The sequence below is a fragment of the Mesocricetus auratus genome, unplaced genomic scaffold (assembly GCF_017639785.1).
Source record: "Mesocricetus auratus isolate SY011 unplaced genomic scaffold, BCM_Maur_2.0 Super-Scaffold_100003, whole genome shotgun sequence".
Lineage (NCBI taxonomy): Eukaryota > Metazoa > Chordata > Mammalia > Rodentia > Cricetidae > Mesocricetus > Mesocricetus auratus.
The window spans coordinates 25317285-25336221 of NW_024429188.1; the positions used below are offsets into that span (position 1 = coordinate 25317285).

An 18937-nucleotide genomic window follows, 5' to 3' on the forward strand; every position below is an offset into this window, starting at 1 on the left:
CTCCCCCGCGTCTCTCTCCTCTCAAGGCCTGGTTCAGTCTGAACCCTTCCAACTCCCTTTGGCTGTTCTCTCCCTCATCTACAGTACAAAACCTTTACCTCAGCCATGCCCTGGAGCGGTCATGTCCTCATTTCACTCACCCATTCTCTCCATAAAATGACAAAAAGTCAGAAAGCCATGGCCTCTGTCCCCTTTAAGCGAAGGATTACGGAGTGGATATTTGACTAGTAAAATCTAAAGGCTGAGGATGGAGCTCCTGACAATAAGGAGCAATACAAAACAATAAAAGGGAAGCCGTGGAAACAACCTGAGCCATCAGCAAACAACAACATTAACAAATGAAGTTAGTGTCTGCAGAAACAAATGCTGAACTTGTGGAGAAGTAGCTATGTGCAGATCATCCAGAGAATTGAAAGGACCCCAACACAGGTGGAGACCACACAAGGCCTAGTGTAGCATCTGGGAGCGTATTTAAGATACCAGGCAGAGGGAAGAAAGCAGACAGGAGTGTGGCCTCGCTCTGATACCCACAGTGGAACCTGCAAATGTATCCACTGACAGTATCAGATATGGATTCCACGAGGATATATTGCCACTTTGCCAAAACACGCAAGGGTATACACTTCCCTCTCAGTGTCCATACTATGTAGGGCCCCATTAGAAGTAAAAAAAATGTGTGGGCAAATCAAGTTAATATATAGACACTTAGGTGGCCATTGGTTAGTATCTGTGATATTTGGAACCACTGCCTCCTGCCTGATGGTATTGCATCTTTAATGAGTACATGACTATAGCTGGATGGTGGGGGGCTTGAGGGCAAGGCTATCACTTGAAGCTTCCTGGTGGCTGCTACTATGACAGCATAATGTCTGCCCAAATATCATTGGCTGAAAGGCCTCTGATCAAGTGACACTCAGAATGCCAGCTACCAAGAGATTTCAGACCAGCTGAGGGACACATTGTAGGTGGTAGGGAGGTGGCCAATCTGGTCACTCTCCCCAGTGGGCAGGGGTCATTGGGGCCCAGCTGGTGAGCAGTCCCTGATACCAACTGGGGCACCTCAGCTCAGCCTGAGGCAAAGAGATATAGGGATATATCACTCCCTCCCAGCTTTTTTTAAAACTCAAATTCAAACTAAGAGGCCCAGCTCAGGGCCTAGAATTCACTAAGGCTAGTGGCAGTTTTACAGTCACCATGGATCACCGCAGCCGCTCTAGAGGGGGCATAGGCCTTAGTCGAATCTCTGGGACTCAAATCCGAGCCCCTAGGGTTCCACTTCCATTCCATGTTGAGCAGGAGGCTAGGGAAGGAGAAGAATGGGAACGAGAGCTACCACGTCAGAGGCCTATCATCTATGGACCTCCAGAAAGTGAAGAGCTACAAGAAAATGTTATGAGTAAGTATATTCTCCTCTCAGCCAGAAGATGTGGGCAGGGGGGTGAGGGGAGCGCCTGGGGCAGAGGTGAGCCACGATGCTTTTGGAAACTGAACCCAGAATCTCCTGGACATGTGCTTTAAGACTGAATTCTGCTGCATCCCTACCTCCGGCACCACATTTGATTTTACAACATACACACCTGGAACACACTCAAGTCACCAAACTGGCTGATTGCCCTCTAATTCCTGCTCGAAGAAAAAGGACATACTGCTTTTCAGATTAGATGCTTTTATCTTTGAGTGCTCACCAAACTGATAAAAGGTTAGATCTAGAGAGGGAAATTATGGAACTACATTAATAGATCACACTGCGACGAAAAGAATACTGGACTAACAGAGGAATGTAATGAATGTCAATTATACTTTGGAAATTTATGGTGTGAAAGGATTAATGGGTCAAATGTATGTAGAGGAAGGGAGACTAGACACAGTAATGGCCCATAATCAAAATGTTTGTAATAAAGGAGGCTGGAGAGATGGCTCAGTAGTTAAAAGTGCCAGCTGCTCTCAGAGGGCAAGCACCCTCATGGCAGCTCCCAAGTGTCTGTTTCAGAGGATGCTTCGATGCCATCTTCTAGCCTCTATGAGCCTGAGGCACACAAGCGATGCACAGACACACATACACACAAAACACCCATTAAAATAAAATGCCAGGTGGATCTTTTTGAGTTTGAGGCCAGCCTGGTCTATAAAGTGAGTTCCAGGACAGCCAGAACTGTTACACAGAGAAACCCTCTCTCAAAAAACCAAAATAATAATAATAATTAATATTTTTTAAAAAGATGTGAATGGAAGGACAGGCACGGTCTGACATCGAGTTGTGGTTAGTGCATGAAGGGCAGCACTAGGGCCTCGGAGAACAAACAGGTGACGTCACAATTCAGTCTTTGTCAAGCTGAAGTGGGGGGACTGCTCTAGGCGCTGGGCAATCACTAAATGGTGGCAAGGCATGCAGCAGTGTATCATGGGTAGGAGAGGCAAGACAATAGAGGGAGAGGGTTAGGTGGGTAAATGGGTAATGGTGCTTTTGCAGTGTACTAGAAGGAGTTTCTTAGAACTTCACAGGTCTTGACAGGAAAATGAGGTAACGACTACATTCCACATTATATTCATCCCACTGCACCCTAAGTGTACACAAGTGTGATCTCCCAAAAAGAACAATAAAATGTACAAAGATGACCATAATTAGAAATATAAATTGCAGCCAGGCGGTGGTGGTGCACACTTTTAGTGCCAGCACTTGGGAGGGAGAAGCAGGCGGGTCTCCGTGACTTTGAGGCCAGCCTGGTCTACAGAGCCAGCTCCAGGATAGCCAGAGCTAGACAGAGAAGTCCTGTCCTTTACAGGCACATAGGTGACTGTGAACTTCTGAAGAGACAAAGTGAGGGGGTAGGGCAGCTCTGTTACAGTGATGGCCATGGAAGCACATCTGCAGGGACTTGGTTCGCCAGAGCTCTGGGCTCCAGTCACCACCTATGCTTAGAAGCCGCTTTCGAGAAGTTAGAAAAACACTTCAGCTTGGCCCGCCCCCCTCTATGACGCAAGCGCAGTAGCACGTTGGGGGGAGGGGCGGGGCCTGCGCCCACGTGGCGGGCGGGGGGGCGGAGTGGGGCGGAGCAAGTCTCGCGAGGCCGCGCCCTGGTTCGCGTGGTCTCCAGCGCGCTCTTTTAGCCGCCTGGCGGCAGGGGACCCGGAGCTTTTGCTGAGGGACGTGTTTTCGCGCTCGTTCGGTCATGGAGACGCGGTCCAAGCTACTGGACGCGACGACTCTGTCCCGTCGCTGGACCCGAAAGCTGGTGCTGCTCCTTCCGCCGCTGCTGCTGTTCCTGCTGCGGACCGAAGCTCTGCAGGGTTTGGAGTCGGAAGAGCGGTTACGGACCCGCGAAAGCGAGTGCCACTTCTACGCTGGTGGACAAGTGTACCCGGGAGAGGTGTCCCGGGTTTCAGTCGCAGATCACTCCCTGCATCTAAGCAAAGCCAAGAGTAGGTGGTGCCCTGCGGAGGTTGGGTGGATGGGGCAGAACTCAGGGATACTTAGACCCTTACTGTGGATGCTACAAAAGGGTGGGGCTGGAGTTGGGCCGCACCCCCAAGACTGAGCTCTGGGGCTGCCACCCGGTTGCCTTTGTGGGTTTGAGGATGGAGGTGGGTTCCTGGTGTGAAGAAAGAAATAGTTTCCTCTGATCTGATTTCGGGAGAGGTAGCGGTTACCCCTAAAGCCGCAAACGTGGGTGTTTCTGGTCCCGGGCTTGCAGGCATGTGGGGTGTTGTGCAAACTAAAAGACTTCCTTAAATACCCGAAAATGCCTGCAGCAGTCCTGTCTTTTTCAGGGAAGAAAGTACACTGATAAGTTGAATAATGATTCACAGAAAGTTTGATTAAACAGAGAGGTGGTTAAACAAATATTGAGAAGGTCAAACTTTTTTTTCATACCATACAAAGATTCTTAGTGAAGTCATCTCCCCAAAATTTGTAGAGTTAGTGGCTATCGATGGTTCAAAAAAATGAAGACTATTATATAGTATTTTGGAGGGAAACTGGGACAGGGAGTATAATATAGAGTATTTTGGAGGGAAACTGGGATAGGGAGTCGAAGTAGCACAATTGGATTGATGGTAAATCCTGAGCACTGCCAATTGGGCTTTTCATTATTTGTCTTTCTGTCCAATGTTTGAAGCTAGTGGCCACTCTCAGAAAAGACACGTCAGACTAAGTTGATAGTGAGAAAGTTGTGGCCTGCTGCATCTGGATATTAAGATTGCCAAAAAGAAGTGACCAGGACATCCAGACAAAGCCTGTGTCTTAGTTGTTTTCCCTAACCCACTTTTCTTAGGGATTATTTGACATTCTGTAGGTGTATGTTTGAATATTGGTGGTTGCAGCACATTATGTCCTGGAATTCTGTGAAAAAAATAGTTATACTTAACAATTTGAGGTTTGCGTTTTGAGCATAGGGTCTGGACAGATCAGATGGAATGGCTTCAAACACTATGGCCCTCCTAGTTCCTCTTGCAGAGATCTTCGATTACAAATGTGCCCCACCACACCTGGCTACTTCACAGTTATGAACCTCCAGAGACAATGGGATGTTGCTCCCACATGCAATGAATGACAAAGGCTGTTTTGCCTCCTTAAGTATTTGTAGTTTCATAGTACAAGTTAACTGCTTTGGGATTGTTTTTAGAAAGCCAATTTTGCTTTAAAACAGTAATATTTCCAAGTCTCATTGATTTCACTTGCCTGAGGAAGATAGTCTGAAATGTGTTTACTCAAATATACTTCCTGCTGGAAACAAAGCCTATCCAAAGCCGTATTTGGAAGTAAAAAAAAAAAAAAGAAAAACTAGTAGGTATAATAGCTTTCTGTTTACCAAAAACCTTTCAAAATTTTATGTAATTTTTACATATTTGGTGTCATATACAGACTTATGTAGAATTAGAGAAAATGAGGATTTTTATTTATAAAAGAGGATATTGTAGATCAATTAAGGCTATATTTTTAAATCATTTTAACAATATGGAAAGTGTCATAAATTACATTTTCAGTGACAGGAAAAGATGAGGATGCAACCTGATCCAGATTTGTGTTTGGAAAAAGTAGGAAAGGTCAAAATGTTAATAGTAGTTAAACCAATGATAGAGAGACAGGGGATTTAAATCATCTTCATAATTCTTCTCTGTGTTTACCAGAATCCTTATGCAGTGCATATTTAAGAACATGTTTATTTTTTGAGATAGGGTTTTTCTATGTAGCCCTGGCTATCCCGGAACTCACTATGTAAACCACCAGGCTGGCTTTGAACTCACAGAGGCCCACCTGCCTCTGCCTCCTGAATGCTGGGATTAAAGGTGTACATCACCATGTTTTTTGTTTTGTTTTTTAAATAGATTCAGAGGGTTTTTTTTAGGAATATTTGTGTTTAAAAATCTTAGCAAAGTAACTGCAGTTACTATCAAACCAAAAATTTGCAAACATCAATTTTCAGAACAAGATTTATTTTCCTCACATGGTTTTCTGTATATGTAAAGTCCTTAAGGAGTGTCATAACAGATCATTACAATTATTATAACCTCTTTCTTAATTAAGCATTTGAAGTGATGACTATAAAATATACAGACTTTAGCACGTTTCTAATTTTCTCTTCTGGCCTTTCTTAATAAGATCAGGATTGTTTATATTAAGTGTTCTGATTCAGTGTAAGAAATCACATATTATATGTTAACTTCACAAAAAATTAATCTTCAGTTTGTCTCTGTAGAGCAATTGTTGGTCCTGGCTTCTACACAAACATGTAAGGCTTGATTCTAGAAACTTTAGTTGAACTTGGAAGCAAGTATCGCTCTCAATATTTGTAATCGTTTTGAAAGTGTTCTTTGAATGTGTCAACAGCATGAAGAGACATAATCATCTAAGGGTGCTAGCTAGAGTTACAGCATGCCTGTACAGGACAGCAGCACTATTGATTTGCATCAAGTCATTTGAAACTGGTTCAAACGGGTGGGGGGAGTCTCCTTTTTCAAAACCTTCTAGGAAAACTATCCATGCTCTGGGACAACTGGGGGGGGCTGTAATTAAATACCCAGTAGTAGTTAGTACAAGGATAAGATATAGGACTTTGTGGGCATGGACAGAAATATTTTCCTCATTTCATTCAATTAATGTGTATTAATTACAGTAACCAGGAAAAATTCTATATATAAAAGTATTTTAACTAACATCCAACTGAAATTTAGCATTTCCTCCTATTACATATATGGGCAACAACTCACACTCAATCCAGAAGTACTTGCTTGTACCTGTTGCCCATTGGGACACAGACTTTCATGCTGTATGATAGTTATTGCAGGGATCCTGTCATTATCTTACAGAGCTATAGGGTCACTCTCACATCTTGTACCTTGAAGGTGTGATCGAACACACAGCTATTGCTACATCACCAACTTTTTGAATGCTTATACTTGCAATTCAGGGTAATTAGATTTCTTTGTAATTCTATGTATCTTATATCCTCTAACAGTAAGTTATTGTTATAAGTTCTCAGAAGTCTCTAAGCTTCCAGACTACCAACGAAGTTCAAAGCTTTAAAAGTCTCAATTTTTAGAGTTTTTGTAAAGATGTCCTTTGCCATTCCAATAACTTTCTCGGACTCATAGAACATTGTTTTTCTTCCTTAGTTTCCAAGCCAGCACCTTACTGGGAAGGAACAGCTGTGATAAATGGAGAATTCAAGGAGCTCAAACTGACTGACTATCGTGGGAAATACTTAGTTTTTTTCTTCTACCCACTTGATTTGTAAGTAATACTTACAAGTAGCCACTAATAAAATGCCAGTCTTTGTCATTTGTTATCTAAGAACAACAAACAGAATTTGTTTTTCAACTGATGGTTCTTAGTAAGGCAAGCTTAAGAGTCACAAACACAAGAAAATAGACTGATATTTTAGCAAGTAGTTAATGCAAGAGTTAGTACATAATTCTGTTTACTATAAAGGCTTTGCTATTTTTATTTGCTGTATCATTTTCCTGAGATTTAACCATTTTAATAATATCTACTATATATATAGTAATACCTTTTGATTGTGGGGTTTTTCAATTGTGAAAGCATTATTTGAATGGTCATAAATTCAATTATAAATTGTCTTGTAGTTATTCACATCAGGGAGTTTATTTTGAAACATACAATTCAGCGACTACCTTACTCAGGAAAGAGTGAAAAGCAACAAACAAAAATATTAGTTATCTCAACATCTTATTTTTTTTTCTATTTATTTTGGGGCAGGGTAGGGTTACAAAAAGCAACTAAAAGATCCCTTTACATTTGCCACTGTAACTTTGTTCAGTAAGATGAATCTAGAACTGGCAAAAATTAAATTCATTTCTATACATTGTAAGCCAGAAGTTAATAGTTCCCCTATAGGACAAAGAACAGTAAGTGGTTTTAATCTTGTTATCTCTATGCAGCTGTCCATCTTCCCCATTCCATGCTTGGATCTATATATAAAATATACATGCATGGTTGCTGCTTTGCTTCAGAGAAATCTCACCAATAGAGGGCAGGATTTGGCCAGTAGAACAAAGTTTGCCAACCCTTTGTACTAAGCCAAGTGGAAAGAATTCTAATAAATATTAGAGCATTAAACCCAACAGAAGTTATCTCTCTAATCAGCCTGTACTCTGGCTCTTTCAACTAAAAGACTAAGTAAATTTCTAACAGAAACCAGAAGTAGAAATCTTGAGATAATAAGAAAGAAGGTAGAATCTGACCATTAACCCTTTTAGGAAATACTGGAAGTATGTTATATAGCCAAGATTACCACGGACAGTTAGAACCATTTGTTTGCCTATGGCAATGCTGTGCTTGAACAACTGAATTATTTTTAAATCTACTATTGGGCTTAAGTAGGAACTTGTCCCCCAAATCTATGCTTTTCAAACTTTTGGGCCAAACCCCAGACATTAAGAATCACACATTTTGTTGCCACCCAATACACATGAATATGAACACAGGGTAATATTCAGTCTGTGTACACAAGGACAGCCATGCTTAATGTTAAAATATTGAAAAGTTTCCATACAAAGTGGTAAATAACCACCTTCTCAAAACACCCCTTCAATTTGGCACTCCCAAGTGTTCCCTTTCTGAAAATTAGAGATCTAAACTTAGCTTCAAGTTAAGATTTAATATCACTGCTAAACAAATTCATATGTACACAAAAGTCCAATAGATAGCATCATTATGTATGATGTTTTGACATTTTATATTACATTTTAACTTTGGTTGCAGCTCACAAAATTAGTTTAACCATGGTTTGAAAAAAATTCTCCCCAGTGGGGCTAGAGAGATGGCTCAACAGTTAAGAGAAATGGCTGTTCTTGAGGACCCAGGTACTCTATTCTGGCCTTCTTAGATACCAAGCACATACATGTTACACAGACATACATGCAGGCAAAACAGTCATAAACATAAAATAATAAAAGCCTTTTTAAAAATTGCTGCACAGAATAATATCCTCTCAGCCTGCTTTCTGACAGAATTTCTATTACCTGGGCATATTTTACATGGGGCTGCAACACAAGGTGGAAGAGTAACTGTCTAGACATTGCTTAGTTCTCTTGAAATCTGTAAAACACTAAACTACAAAATATTAATTAAAAGCTCATGAGATGGTATTGCTGTGAGGAAGAAGGAAACATTGGTCACACACGAATCAGTTGAATTGTAAGAAGAAATTTTGTTGAAATGCAATTGAGAACTCAAAACTTCTTTAAAATATTTAATTAAATTCTGTCTTAGGATTTCACTTGAAGAAAACTCATCTGTGAGCTGTCCTTAAGATATGTTTATATATTCAAAAGCTCATTTGAAAGTTCAGCTGTGTGCTTATTTTGAGAATATTAACTTGTTTTCTTTTTATCAACTTTTAGCACCTTTGTTTGTCCAACTGAAATCATTGCTTTCGGTGACCGAATTGAAGAATTCAGATCTATAAATACTGAAGTGGTGGCATGCTCTGTCGACTCTCAGTTTACCCACTTGGCCTGGTCAGTGTTTGCCTTAAGTCTGGGATAAAATGAATCGATTTACTTAGTCATGTGCAGATAGCTCTTAATATGGTAATATTATAATTAGATTTACTTCTTAGTCATGTGCAAATAGCTCTTAATATGGTAATATAATTTTGTGTATCCTTGATGTGAAAAACAATTAGAACACTTCTTCTATTACATAGTCATCAGTGTTAGTTCAGTCATTGGCTTTTATAGTTTTCAAAACAGTAATTTTTAAAAAATTGACTTTAGAGTAGTGTGGCTGAAATAGAAGGATCTCTGTGAGATCAAGGCCAGTGCAGGCTACAAAGTAAGATCCTGTCTCATGATACAAAAACAAAAAGAAATGTTTCTAAAAGTAGTTTCTAAAAAATGTATTATCATGAGAAGATGTGTCACGTAATAAACTGCAAAGAATTGCAAGTTAAAATGACAAGACATGCCATTTCACCCTGTGTCATTGGCCAAGATTGAAAAAAATCTCAGTGTTGCTAGAGGTGGGAAGGAATGGCACTCAGACATAGTTGAGGGTTCAGCACTTCTGGAGAGCAGCTCAGCAACATGGATCAGAATTGGAAAAGTGTATGGGTATATGAGTTTTGAATAATGTCAGCAGTTTTGTGCTGAATTTTTTTTTACACAGTAAAGATCATTGAGAATTCTTTTTATTTTAAAATGTAATATATTTAATCCATTACACTTATAAATGCAAAACATAAGCGTTTTTCCCTACTGGCAATTTTTATGGACACATTAAAATGTTTAAGTCCAATTGGTTGGAGACCTACAATTATAAATAACAAATATATCATGATTACTAATAGAATAATATTAAGTTTATGTGCTCATTTGTGTTATCATTTTTGTAATGATTATAAATCTTCTAGAATTAAAATGTATGTCAACTAAGGAAAAAGTTACACTATTCCATATGATTTGGGTGTATTTTTCTTTTTTTTTAAGTTGTTCTCTTTTATTTTTTTTAAGATTTATGTATTTATTACATATACAGTGTTCTGTCTACACGCCAGAAGAGGGCACCAGATTGAATTGCAGATGGTTGTGAGCCACCATGTGGTTGCTGGGAATTGAACTCAGGACCTCTGGAAGACCAGCCAGTGCTCTTAACCTCTGAGCCATCTCTCCAGCCCCGTATTTTTCTTTTTTTAAGATTTATTATTTATTATTGTTCTATCTACATGTACACCTGCATGCTAGCAAGGGTATTGAATCCTATTGTAGATGATTGTGAGTCAACATGTGGTGCTGGAGATTAAACTCAGGTCTTGTGGAAGAGCAGACAGTGCTCTTAACCACTGAGCCATCTGTCCAGCCCTCTGGTGTCCTTTTTATGGGAATTTGGTGCTATGTTCTTAAATACATAAGTTTTATACTAATCCTAGCCAAGGTTTCCACTTAGAATTGGGGGTGCAGACCCACAGAGAAGTATTTCCGTTTGTTTTATTTTGCTACTGTGTCAGTGTCCTTCCATGGGGTCACAGTGCACAAGTACTGGGATCTCAGATTACAGATACTTAAATCTGAGAACTGATGGATTTGCAATTGTGAGTAAATTCCCTCGTTGTTTCACATGGGATCCCACCTTTTTCAAGGCTTTGTATTGTCATCTGTTCTAAGAGTTAAGACACACCCTTTTATTATATCAAAATCCAGTATTATATATAATTAACATATGTTTAAAAAATCCTATCTTTCTGGGTATGGTTGCCCATGTCTTTAATCCCAGCACTGGGGAAACAGAGGCAAATAGATCTGTGTGACTTGGAGATCAGCCAGTTATCCTGTCTTGCTTTTAGAAGGTAACAGAAATATGCAAGGCTAAGAGTATAGGAAGCTATAGGAAGCTTTCAGCAGTGTTTATAAAAGAGAAATGTAATCAGTTTTATGTCTGCCCAGAGAGATCAATAAAATATAATATTTCATACATTAAAAATGCCATGTGTATCAGCATTAAGTACTTAAAGGATGTGGATACACTTACTACCCAGTAAGAAAAAAAAGGCTTGAAAATAAAAAGTACAGTAGCCTGTTTTTGTTATAAAGGGCATATTTTTATATATGGTTGCATTTATGTACTTTCATATGTGAAAAGAGTTGATTTTTTTAATATGTCACTTATCTCTGAGAACTGAAGTGTTCTGTCTATTACAGGATTAATACCCCTCGAAGACAGGGAGGACTGGGACCAATAAGGATTCCACTTCTTTCAGACTTGAACCATCAGATCTCAAAGGACTATGGTGTATACCTCGAGGACTCAGGCCATACTCTTAGGTACCCCTCTTTGATTAACATTTTGAGAAATGCAAGTACATTTATAATCTTCCTAGAAATGGGTGATACTTGAGAAGGTATTTTGATCACAAATACTATTTCGCTATATTTGCAGGGATGTTGTAGATAGACTTTAAACTGTTGATGCCCTATTTAAACTAGAGTTGCACACTCTTAGAGCTGGTAGAGGGATTTGACAGCCTCTCTGTTTACTGATAAAAGAAGCAGATGTGTAGATTTCTATAAATTTAGTGAGAGTTATAGCATAATAGCAGAGACCACACCTGTATCTGGGTCTACTATCCCCTTAACACTTTCCTTTTGCCTTTTTTCTGAACTGGCTTCAGTTGTTTTTTTCTAATGTCTGCTTAGTACTTTGCAAACCTGTATCTTTGGAAAGACTAAGGCAGTATCTCACCCCGTAGCCTTCTGAGCTTTTTTTGGGTTTTGATTATTTGAGATACTATAGCTTTGGCTGTCCTGGAATTCACTCTAGACAAGGCTGGCAGCTTTTACATGCGCTAGTAAGTACAAATAGAATTCTTTGATAAAAAGGGCAATTTTAGCCTTAAAACATTAAAAGTGGTTAAACACTGACTGACCAAGTAATATTACCTAATACTGAATTTGCCCTTTTATTTTGATTAATAGGTTTTTGATTTGAACACCATTACATTAAAGATGGCATTGAACTAATTATCCTGCCTTTGCACCCCCCACCCAAGTGCCAGGATTATTTAAAATCAGATTAAAGTTTTTTTCCCTTCAAAGGGAGGAATTGTTTGTTTGTTTTCTGAAACAGAGAATTATGTAGCCTTAACTAGTGTGGAGTTGGCTGACCTCCAACTCACAAAGATCTATTTGTCTTTGCTTTCCTGGTCCTGGGATTAAAGACATGGGCCACCAGATATATTAAGTTTTTTTAAAACATTATACACAAAATACAGGATTTCATTATAATATTTTGTACATGTAGATAATGAAAGTATCTTGATCATACTAAATTCCCCATTATACTCCCTTGTCCCACCCCTGCTGATCCTAATCATCCTCTACTTTCATGCCCTTTTTGCATGTGTGTGTGGTCCAGTGAGTTTAAGTAGGGTGATTTATAGGACCATGGGCACCTTACCAGTGACTGAAGAAAACAACCATTAACTGCCTACAGATACACAAGGAGGAGTTAAGCCCCTTAAGCCTGCTTATAAATCCTGAAAGATTTCCCCTTCCCCCAAACCAGATTTTTAAAATTATTTGTGTGTCTGTATGTAGATATGTGCCTTAAGAGAGTGGCATCAGATCCCTGGAAGTGGAGTTAATGGCACTTGAGTTGCTTGAAATGGGGGCTGCGAATTGAACTTGGGTCTTCTGAAATTGAAGTGTGTGCTTTAACCTGCTGAGCTGTCTCTCCAGTTCTTCAAAATCAAATTTTCAAACTATTTAACAGTGATAATCCAAAAATATATAATATTAAAATAGGAATGTATGTGTCAATAGAATAGTACTACTATACAGCAGAATACTTACCTTAACTAAGAAGAAATGGAATCACTTTTACCATCCCTGTGCTTTACAGAGGCCTCTTTATTATTGATGACAAAGGAGTCCTAAGGCAGATTACTCTGAATGACCTTCCTGTGGGTAGATCAGTGGACGAGACACTGCGTTTGGTTCAAGCATTCCAGTATACTGACAAGCATGGAGAAGGTACTTTTCTTTTCTAAAACCTTATTTTCTTATTTGACAATATCAATATATGTTTACAATGAATTTTGATCTTTTTTACCCCTCATTACCCTCTTATCCACTTCTCTACCAAAATTCTTCTCCTTTCTTCCAAGCACCCTCCTACTTTTTACTGGAGACCCATTGAGCTTTTATTAGTGTTGCTTGCATGAACATGACTCAAGGGGATGACTAGGTATTTTAGTTTACCAGATTTTCTAATATTATTAGACATGTCCAATTTATTTTTTATATTGTAACTGCAAGTAAGTATAACTGGTTAAATTAAAATAGATAAACTGCCTGCTAATAAACTCATGAATAAAAATCTTTAGTGTTAGCAGAAAAGCTAACAGAAGCCAAGTGCTTGGTAGTCTAGACATGTTTAGTATGATTTTTCTTTCATATGGAAATAGGTTCATTTGAGGAAATTAAACTGTTTTTAACTGCCTTTGTCTTATTTTTGTTCCTTTTAGTCTGCCCTGCTGGTTGGAAACCTGGTAGTGAAACAGTAAGTCATGTTGATTTTGTTGTTGTTAAAAGCATGGCCAGAGCCAAAAAAAGTATGCCAGCCTTAATGTGATCTTTCCTTATAATCAGACTGTCCTGATTTCTAAAATGAACAAATCATTGCTAAGCAGAAATCATACTGCAGACATCCCTTGAACTGGCAGGAGAGTAGCTAAAGCAGGGAAGTCATAACATGGATAATACTGTGACTTTTAAAGCTAACTATACAGAGAAATGCACTGTTCAAAACAAGGAGAAACCAAAGGGGCAAAGTAGAGATGTGGGAGAATCAACTTAGAGCTTATGTATGGAATTTCTTCCCACATTGTGAGTCAAGGAAAGAGTCCCGAGCAAACCTCTCTGCAAAGGAGAAAGCTTTGAAGAAAATCTACATTTAATGGTCACCAAAGCTAATGGATTGCTCCTTGTCATTTAAAGAAAAGATTCAAACAGATACACTTCCTCCCTTAGGGATACTGGTACACTTCATAAGTAGTTTTTGAAGTAGCCTTTGGCTAGAATGACTTGGAAACTTGCATGAACCTTTTCTTAAATAATATCTAAAATCTTTCAAGTTTTTAGCTTCTGAAAATCAAACAGTAGTTAGGAACAAAATATTTAAGGAAGGAAGAAATTTTCTTAAAATAGATGTACCATTAGCAAGAGACAGCCAGGAGTGGTAGTTAACTCTTTACCTTCAGATGTACTTCTTTTTCTTTTTTGAACATGGATCCTGCCTTAGCATTTTGCCTTCTGTGTTCTTTCTTAAAACATTATTACTGTTCATTGTATGTTTGTATGATAGGAGCCTATGTATGCCACCATGTCTGTTTGGAGGGCAGAGGACAACTTATGAAGTCTATTCCCTTCCACCCTTATGAGGGTTCCGGAGATCATCAAGCTTGCATGGCAAGGGCTTTTACCCACTGAACCATCTAACTGGCCTCTTTGATGTTCTTTCTGCATTGCCCTCTGTGTGATTGATTGGCTCCTCTTCACTCCAAAGCACTCTGTACCAGCCCCATTCACTATCCCATTAGCCTGTTTTTAAAACTGTTTACCAGTCTAAAAATGACAGAATATAAGTCTGAAGTCAAGGGATATTAGTTATCTAGTTCGTTAATGCATACTGTCTGACTAACAGTTAAATAGTTGTCAGATAGCAGGTACTCAGTAAATGTGTGTTGAAAGAAGGACCAAAACCAGAAACCTGTGGAATTATTTTTGTCAGTTAAGAATTAAACACAAGCCAGGCATTGGTGGTGCAGAGGCAGGTGGATCTCTGTGAGTTCAAAGCTAGCCTGGTCTATAGAGCGAGCTTCAGGACAGCCTCCAAAACAATACAGAGAAACCCTGTCTCGGAAAAATAAAAGAAATAAACGAAAGAATTAAACACAGTATATGTTACACATGCATTTTTCTGTAAATCCATGATTTTCACTAGGTTCTTAAAGAAGTTTATGCCCTCTAAATTTAAATCTCATAAATCCCATATTTTCTATATCTAGTGCTCAAGATACCATTAATGCAGTAACTTCACATCTTCTTTAAGATGCTCTTTGGAGGAGTTTCTTTCTTTTCAGAGTATTCATCCACTGAATTATTTATCAGCTGTTTGTGCTGTTTTTTTTTTCACTTTGCAGCTTGAGATAACAAAACGTTGCATTATGAGCCAGGCTCAGTGATATAAATCTGTAATCTCAGCTACTTAGGAAGCTTAGGTAGGAGGATCAAAAGTTCATGGCTGGCCTAGGCTATACCTGAGTTCAAAACTAAGATAGGAAATACAGCAAAGTCCTGTCTCAGAAAAGAAAAGCTTTAAACAAAAAGTTTTAGATACAGCTAAGTGCTAATGTTATTGTTTAACAGTTAAAGGGCCCAGGGTTCAACCCCCAGTACTTGAAATACCTCTAAAATTAATTTGATAAGCCCTTAGCACACAGATACCTTTTCAGTCTATTATATAACATCAGTTAAATACATTGTAAAATACATTAAATCTGTGACCATGCTTTGAATGTGTTTAATTAGATTGGGCTCAAATGTGCCATGATAGCTTGGTGGTATAGGAAATTTTGGGTTGCTTGGGTACAGATGATGTTAATCCATTGAAAAATATATTATTTGCTTCTTAGGGTCTGAGATTAGTAGATAGTACAAATCTAGTTTCTCCTAAACATAATACATAATCTGATTTGTTTTACAAAAGCAATGGTTACATCTTAAAGATGAGGGTAATTAATGCCAAACTATTCATAATGTACTTTGGCTTTTTTTAAATTTTTAAATGACTAATTTGCTTTTTGTTTTAACAGATAATCCCTGATCCAGCTGGAAAACTGAAGTATTTCGACAAACTAAACTGAAGAATATTTCAGTTTTGATGTTTGAACCTTCTCAATAAAGGTCACTGTGTTACTACCATATTGGCTTGCCATTGTGATTTCTTAGATACTATCAAAATCTATGTCACAGGCCAAAGGTATTTATTATTGAAGATAGACATTAAACACAAAAAGCATTCTCTTTCTTAGGTAAGAAATAACAAATTGAACAAAATTCATAATCAATATAACTGCCATTTGTGAAGTACATGCCATGTGGCAGGCATTGTATTAAGGAGACCTGATACATTTTCATTTTATTACCATTTATTGTAAGGTGAGGAAAGGAGGGTAAATTACTCAGTGTTAACATATCTAGTTAGCATAGGCAGCATGAGACCTTGAGCCCAGACAAGCTAACTCTAGTATGTGAACTCATAACAATCCACTGTGTCTCACAGGTCTACAAATCTTTGCCATGTTGTGAGCCCCTTTTCTTAGCATCACATATGGATAGCTGACCCCCATAGTTGAAGCTCACGCCTTCTGGCTCCATCCTTTCTCTATACTCAACATTTTCAATTTAAATAAAATCTAAAGTAGTAGCTGATATGTTTATATTCAGTTTAAGAATATAAAAATTGAAAAAATAAAAAGTGTCTATAGCTAGCCATATATATATAAAGCAGTACTCTAGTACTGCATCACCCAAAAGCGTTTCATGTAGTTAAAGGACCTGGTATCCAGAAGAATCTACCTCTTCCTCTCTTCCATGCTAATGCTGCTGGTATTCAAATCTCCTTTCCCTGGAAAGGCCGTCACTATCAGTGGTGGGCTTATGGGCTACCTGGCATGTGACTGATCATAGATATTTGGAAATGGACATTGCGACCTAAGTGCCATTCAAGTGCTAGCTTACAGTCAGAATTTTAGAAAACAGTCCTTCAGTGAAGTTAAAAACTATTCATACTTTGTAAAATGGATTTGTGACAACCTTAACCTACCTATTACAATTGGTCTCCCAAGACTTCCATTCCTTTATACGTGAAAAATACAGATTTTTTTCTTTTGCTTAAGACAGTCTTAATAACTCTAGGTTGACCTGGAATTTTCTGTGTCACCCATGCTTGTCTTAAACTTAAGACTGTCTTACTGTCCCAAGTATGGTGATTATATGCATACATCATCATAAACAGAATAATTAACTTTTCTTCATCAGTTTCTGTGAAGTTTTGTTAGATTTTTGTTCATTTTTAGATCGGAGTACAGCATGTTTTAAATCCCCTCAACAATGTCAGTTATTAATGTGTGTCAACATTCAGCAACTTTTGATCATCTAAACAGTGGGCAGAAATGCTGACCAGGTGAAAAATTTCTGCCTTGAAAGAATCTATTATCTGATTACTAAAGTAGTGCTGATAGTGTGATAATTTCTGGGTAACTACAAATAAAACACACTTGTGCTCATGACTTTTCATAGTAACTGATACAAATATCCTATGAATTAAATACTGTGCTCTTTCTTGTCTGTTCTAAACTAATTAGTGAAAGTCCACAGGTCCAAATGGCACTCTAAACAAAACACTTGGAGAAAGTCTGGAGAGCTCTTACCAGAAGATGGTCGCCTCTATCGCCTAGAGAAGGACTGCTTAGCAAAGTGAGGGTAGGGTTTCACCCTCAGTGGTGACAGAAGTGACTGGAGATGCTTTACTATTTTAAGATAAAAATGTACTTGGTCTGCTTCCTAAATGATTTTGGGATTATCTTGTCAGTACTGTTAACAGTAGCAGTGAAAGGCTCATAAAGAGAAAGATTTTGCAGTCTAGCAAAAAATGGAACCTTATCACAAGGAGAGGTATACAGGAAGGTTTTGTAGAGAAGAAACGGAAGGGGAAAATTATGTAATTGCAATCTCATTATAATTATACAATTATATTTGTAAAAGGAATGGAATCTGGCCAGGCAGTAGTGGCACACAACTTTAATTCCAGCACTCAGGAGGCAGAGGTAGGCGGATCTCTGTGAGTTCGAGACCAGCCTGGTCTACTGAATGTGTTCCAGGACTGCCTCCAAAACACAGAGAAAACCTGTATCAAAAAAAATAATTGAAGCCTGTTTCAGAGTGGAGTGTGTCATTGTCTCCTCATAAATTAATGGAGCTGAAGAGATGGTTCAAGAGTTAGGAACACTTACTGTTCTTCTAGAGGACCAGAGTTCAGTACCCAGTACCTGTGTCATGGCTCAGTCACCAGTAACTCCAGCTGCAGGGGATATAATGCATCTGGGCTCTGAGGCACCTGTACTTACATGTACATACACATGCAAAATAAAAAATAAAAATAAAAAATTTTAAAAGCAGTTAATCCAGTTGGGCAGGTCAGTCACCTGGTCAAGGAAATACCCCTCAGGAAGGCTGGTTCACCTTAAGTCATGTAGGGGTCAGGAATTCTATATAACAGTCCCTACAAGCCACCCTGAGGTTCTGTTGGATCTGTCTACCTTACTAAGAAGGGTGTAACTTTTTCTGCTGTCATTTCTTTCAGACACTGTCCAGAGCTCTATTGTGCTTTCTCTAGTACTTCAGGCTTTTTCAAACTTTCTCCAAAGCTCCTCTTTTCTGCCATATCTCTGTTTGTCCACCATGTGGTAGGCATGGCTTTTTGTCTTTTTACTATCTCCCTCCTTTGGGTAGGTTCTAAGATTTTTCTGACCAGAGACTATTCTTTTAAACCTGAAAAAAGTCTCTGAGTTTATACTAGTGGAAGACCTGGGGGTAGAAGGCTCAGGGGTATAGCATGTACTTAGGATGCTTGGAGCCCTGAGTTCAATCTCCAGAACCCAGAAAGAAGGGGGGAAGCCAGGGAACCTGTTAAATATCCTGTCAAGCATGTTACAATCCCTCCAGAGAATTACATGACCCACCCCTCCCTGAGGATTTATAAGCAGTTAAGAGATGCTTTGGAGAAGTAGCTCACAAGTCCTCCCCTCCCTAAATAGCTACAGGTAGATAATGATTGTTGGGCTTGGGGAGAGACAATTTTTGTCAATGATGAACTCACTAATATGGGGCATGTGGGCTTAGGAACAACTCACCTATG

General features: G+C 38.8%; 1 protein-coding gene across 2 annotated transcripts; it reads left to right on the forward strand.

The window, feature by feature from the left end:
• The first annotated feature begins 930 nt into the window (after positions 1-930).
• On the forward strand, positions 931-15939 carry Prdx4 (peroxiredoxin 4). 2 transcript variants are annotated; one of them, XM_040744153.1, is made up of 7 exons: positions 931-1396; positions 6613-6730; positions 8863-8979; positions 11158-11280; positions 12857-12987; positions 13482-13516; positions 15831-15939. In XM_040744153.1, the coding sequence occupies exons 1-7, from the start codon at positions 1195-1197 to the stop codon at positions 15879-15881; spliced, it is 777 nt and encodes a 258-aa protein (XP_040600087.1). In that variant the 5' UTR covers positions 931-1194; the 3' UTR covers positions 15882-15939. The 2 variants fall into 2 exon arrangements, with proteins under 2 accessions (XP_040600087.1, XP_005078033.1); XM_005077976.4 differs by lacking the exon at positions 931-1396 and adding an exon at positions 3064-3420.
• The last annotated feature ends 2998 nt before the right edge of the window (positions 15940-18937 follow it).

Coding starts and splice junctions, on each gene's coding strand:
- Prdx4 (XM_005077976.4), top strand. CDS start 3,171: ATGGAGACGCGGTCCAAGCTACTGGACGCGACGACTCTGTCCCGTCGC. Junction 8,980..11,157: donor CAGTTTACCCACTTGGCCTG/GTCAGTGTTTGC, acceptor TGTCTATTACAG/GATTAATACCCCTCGAAGAC. Junction 12,988..13,481: donor TACTGACAAGCATGGAGAAG/GTACTTTTCTTT, acceptor TGTTCCTTTTAG/TCTGCCCTGCTGGTTGGAAA.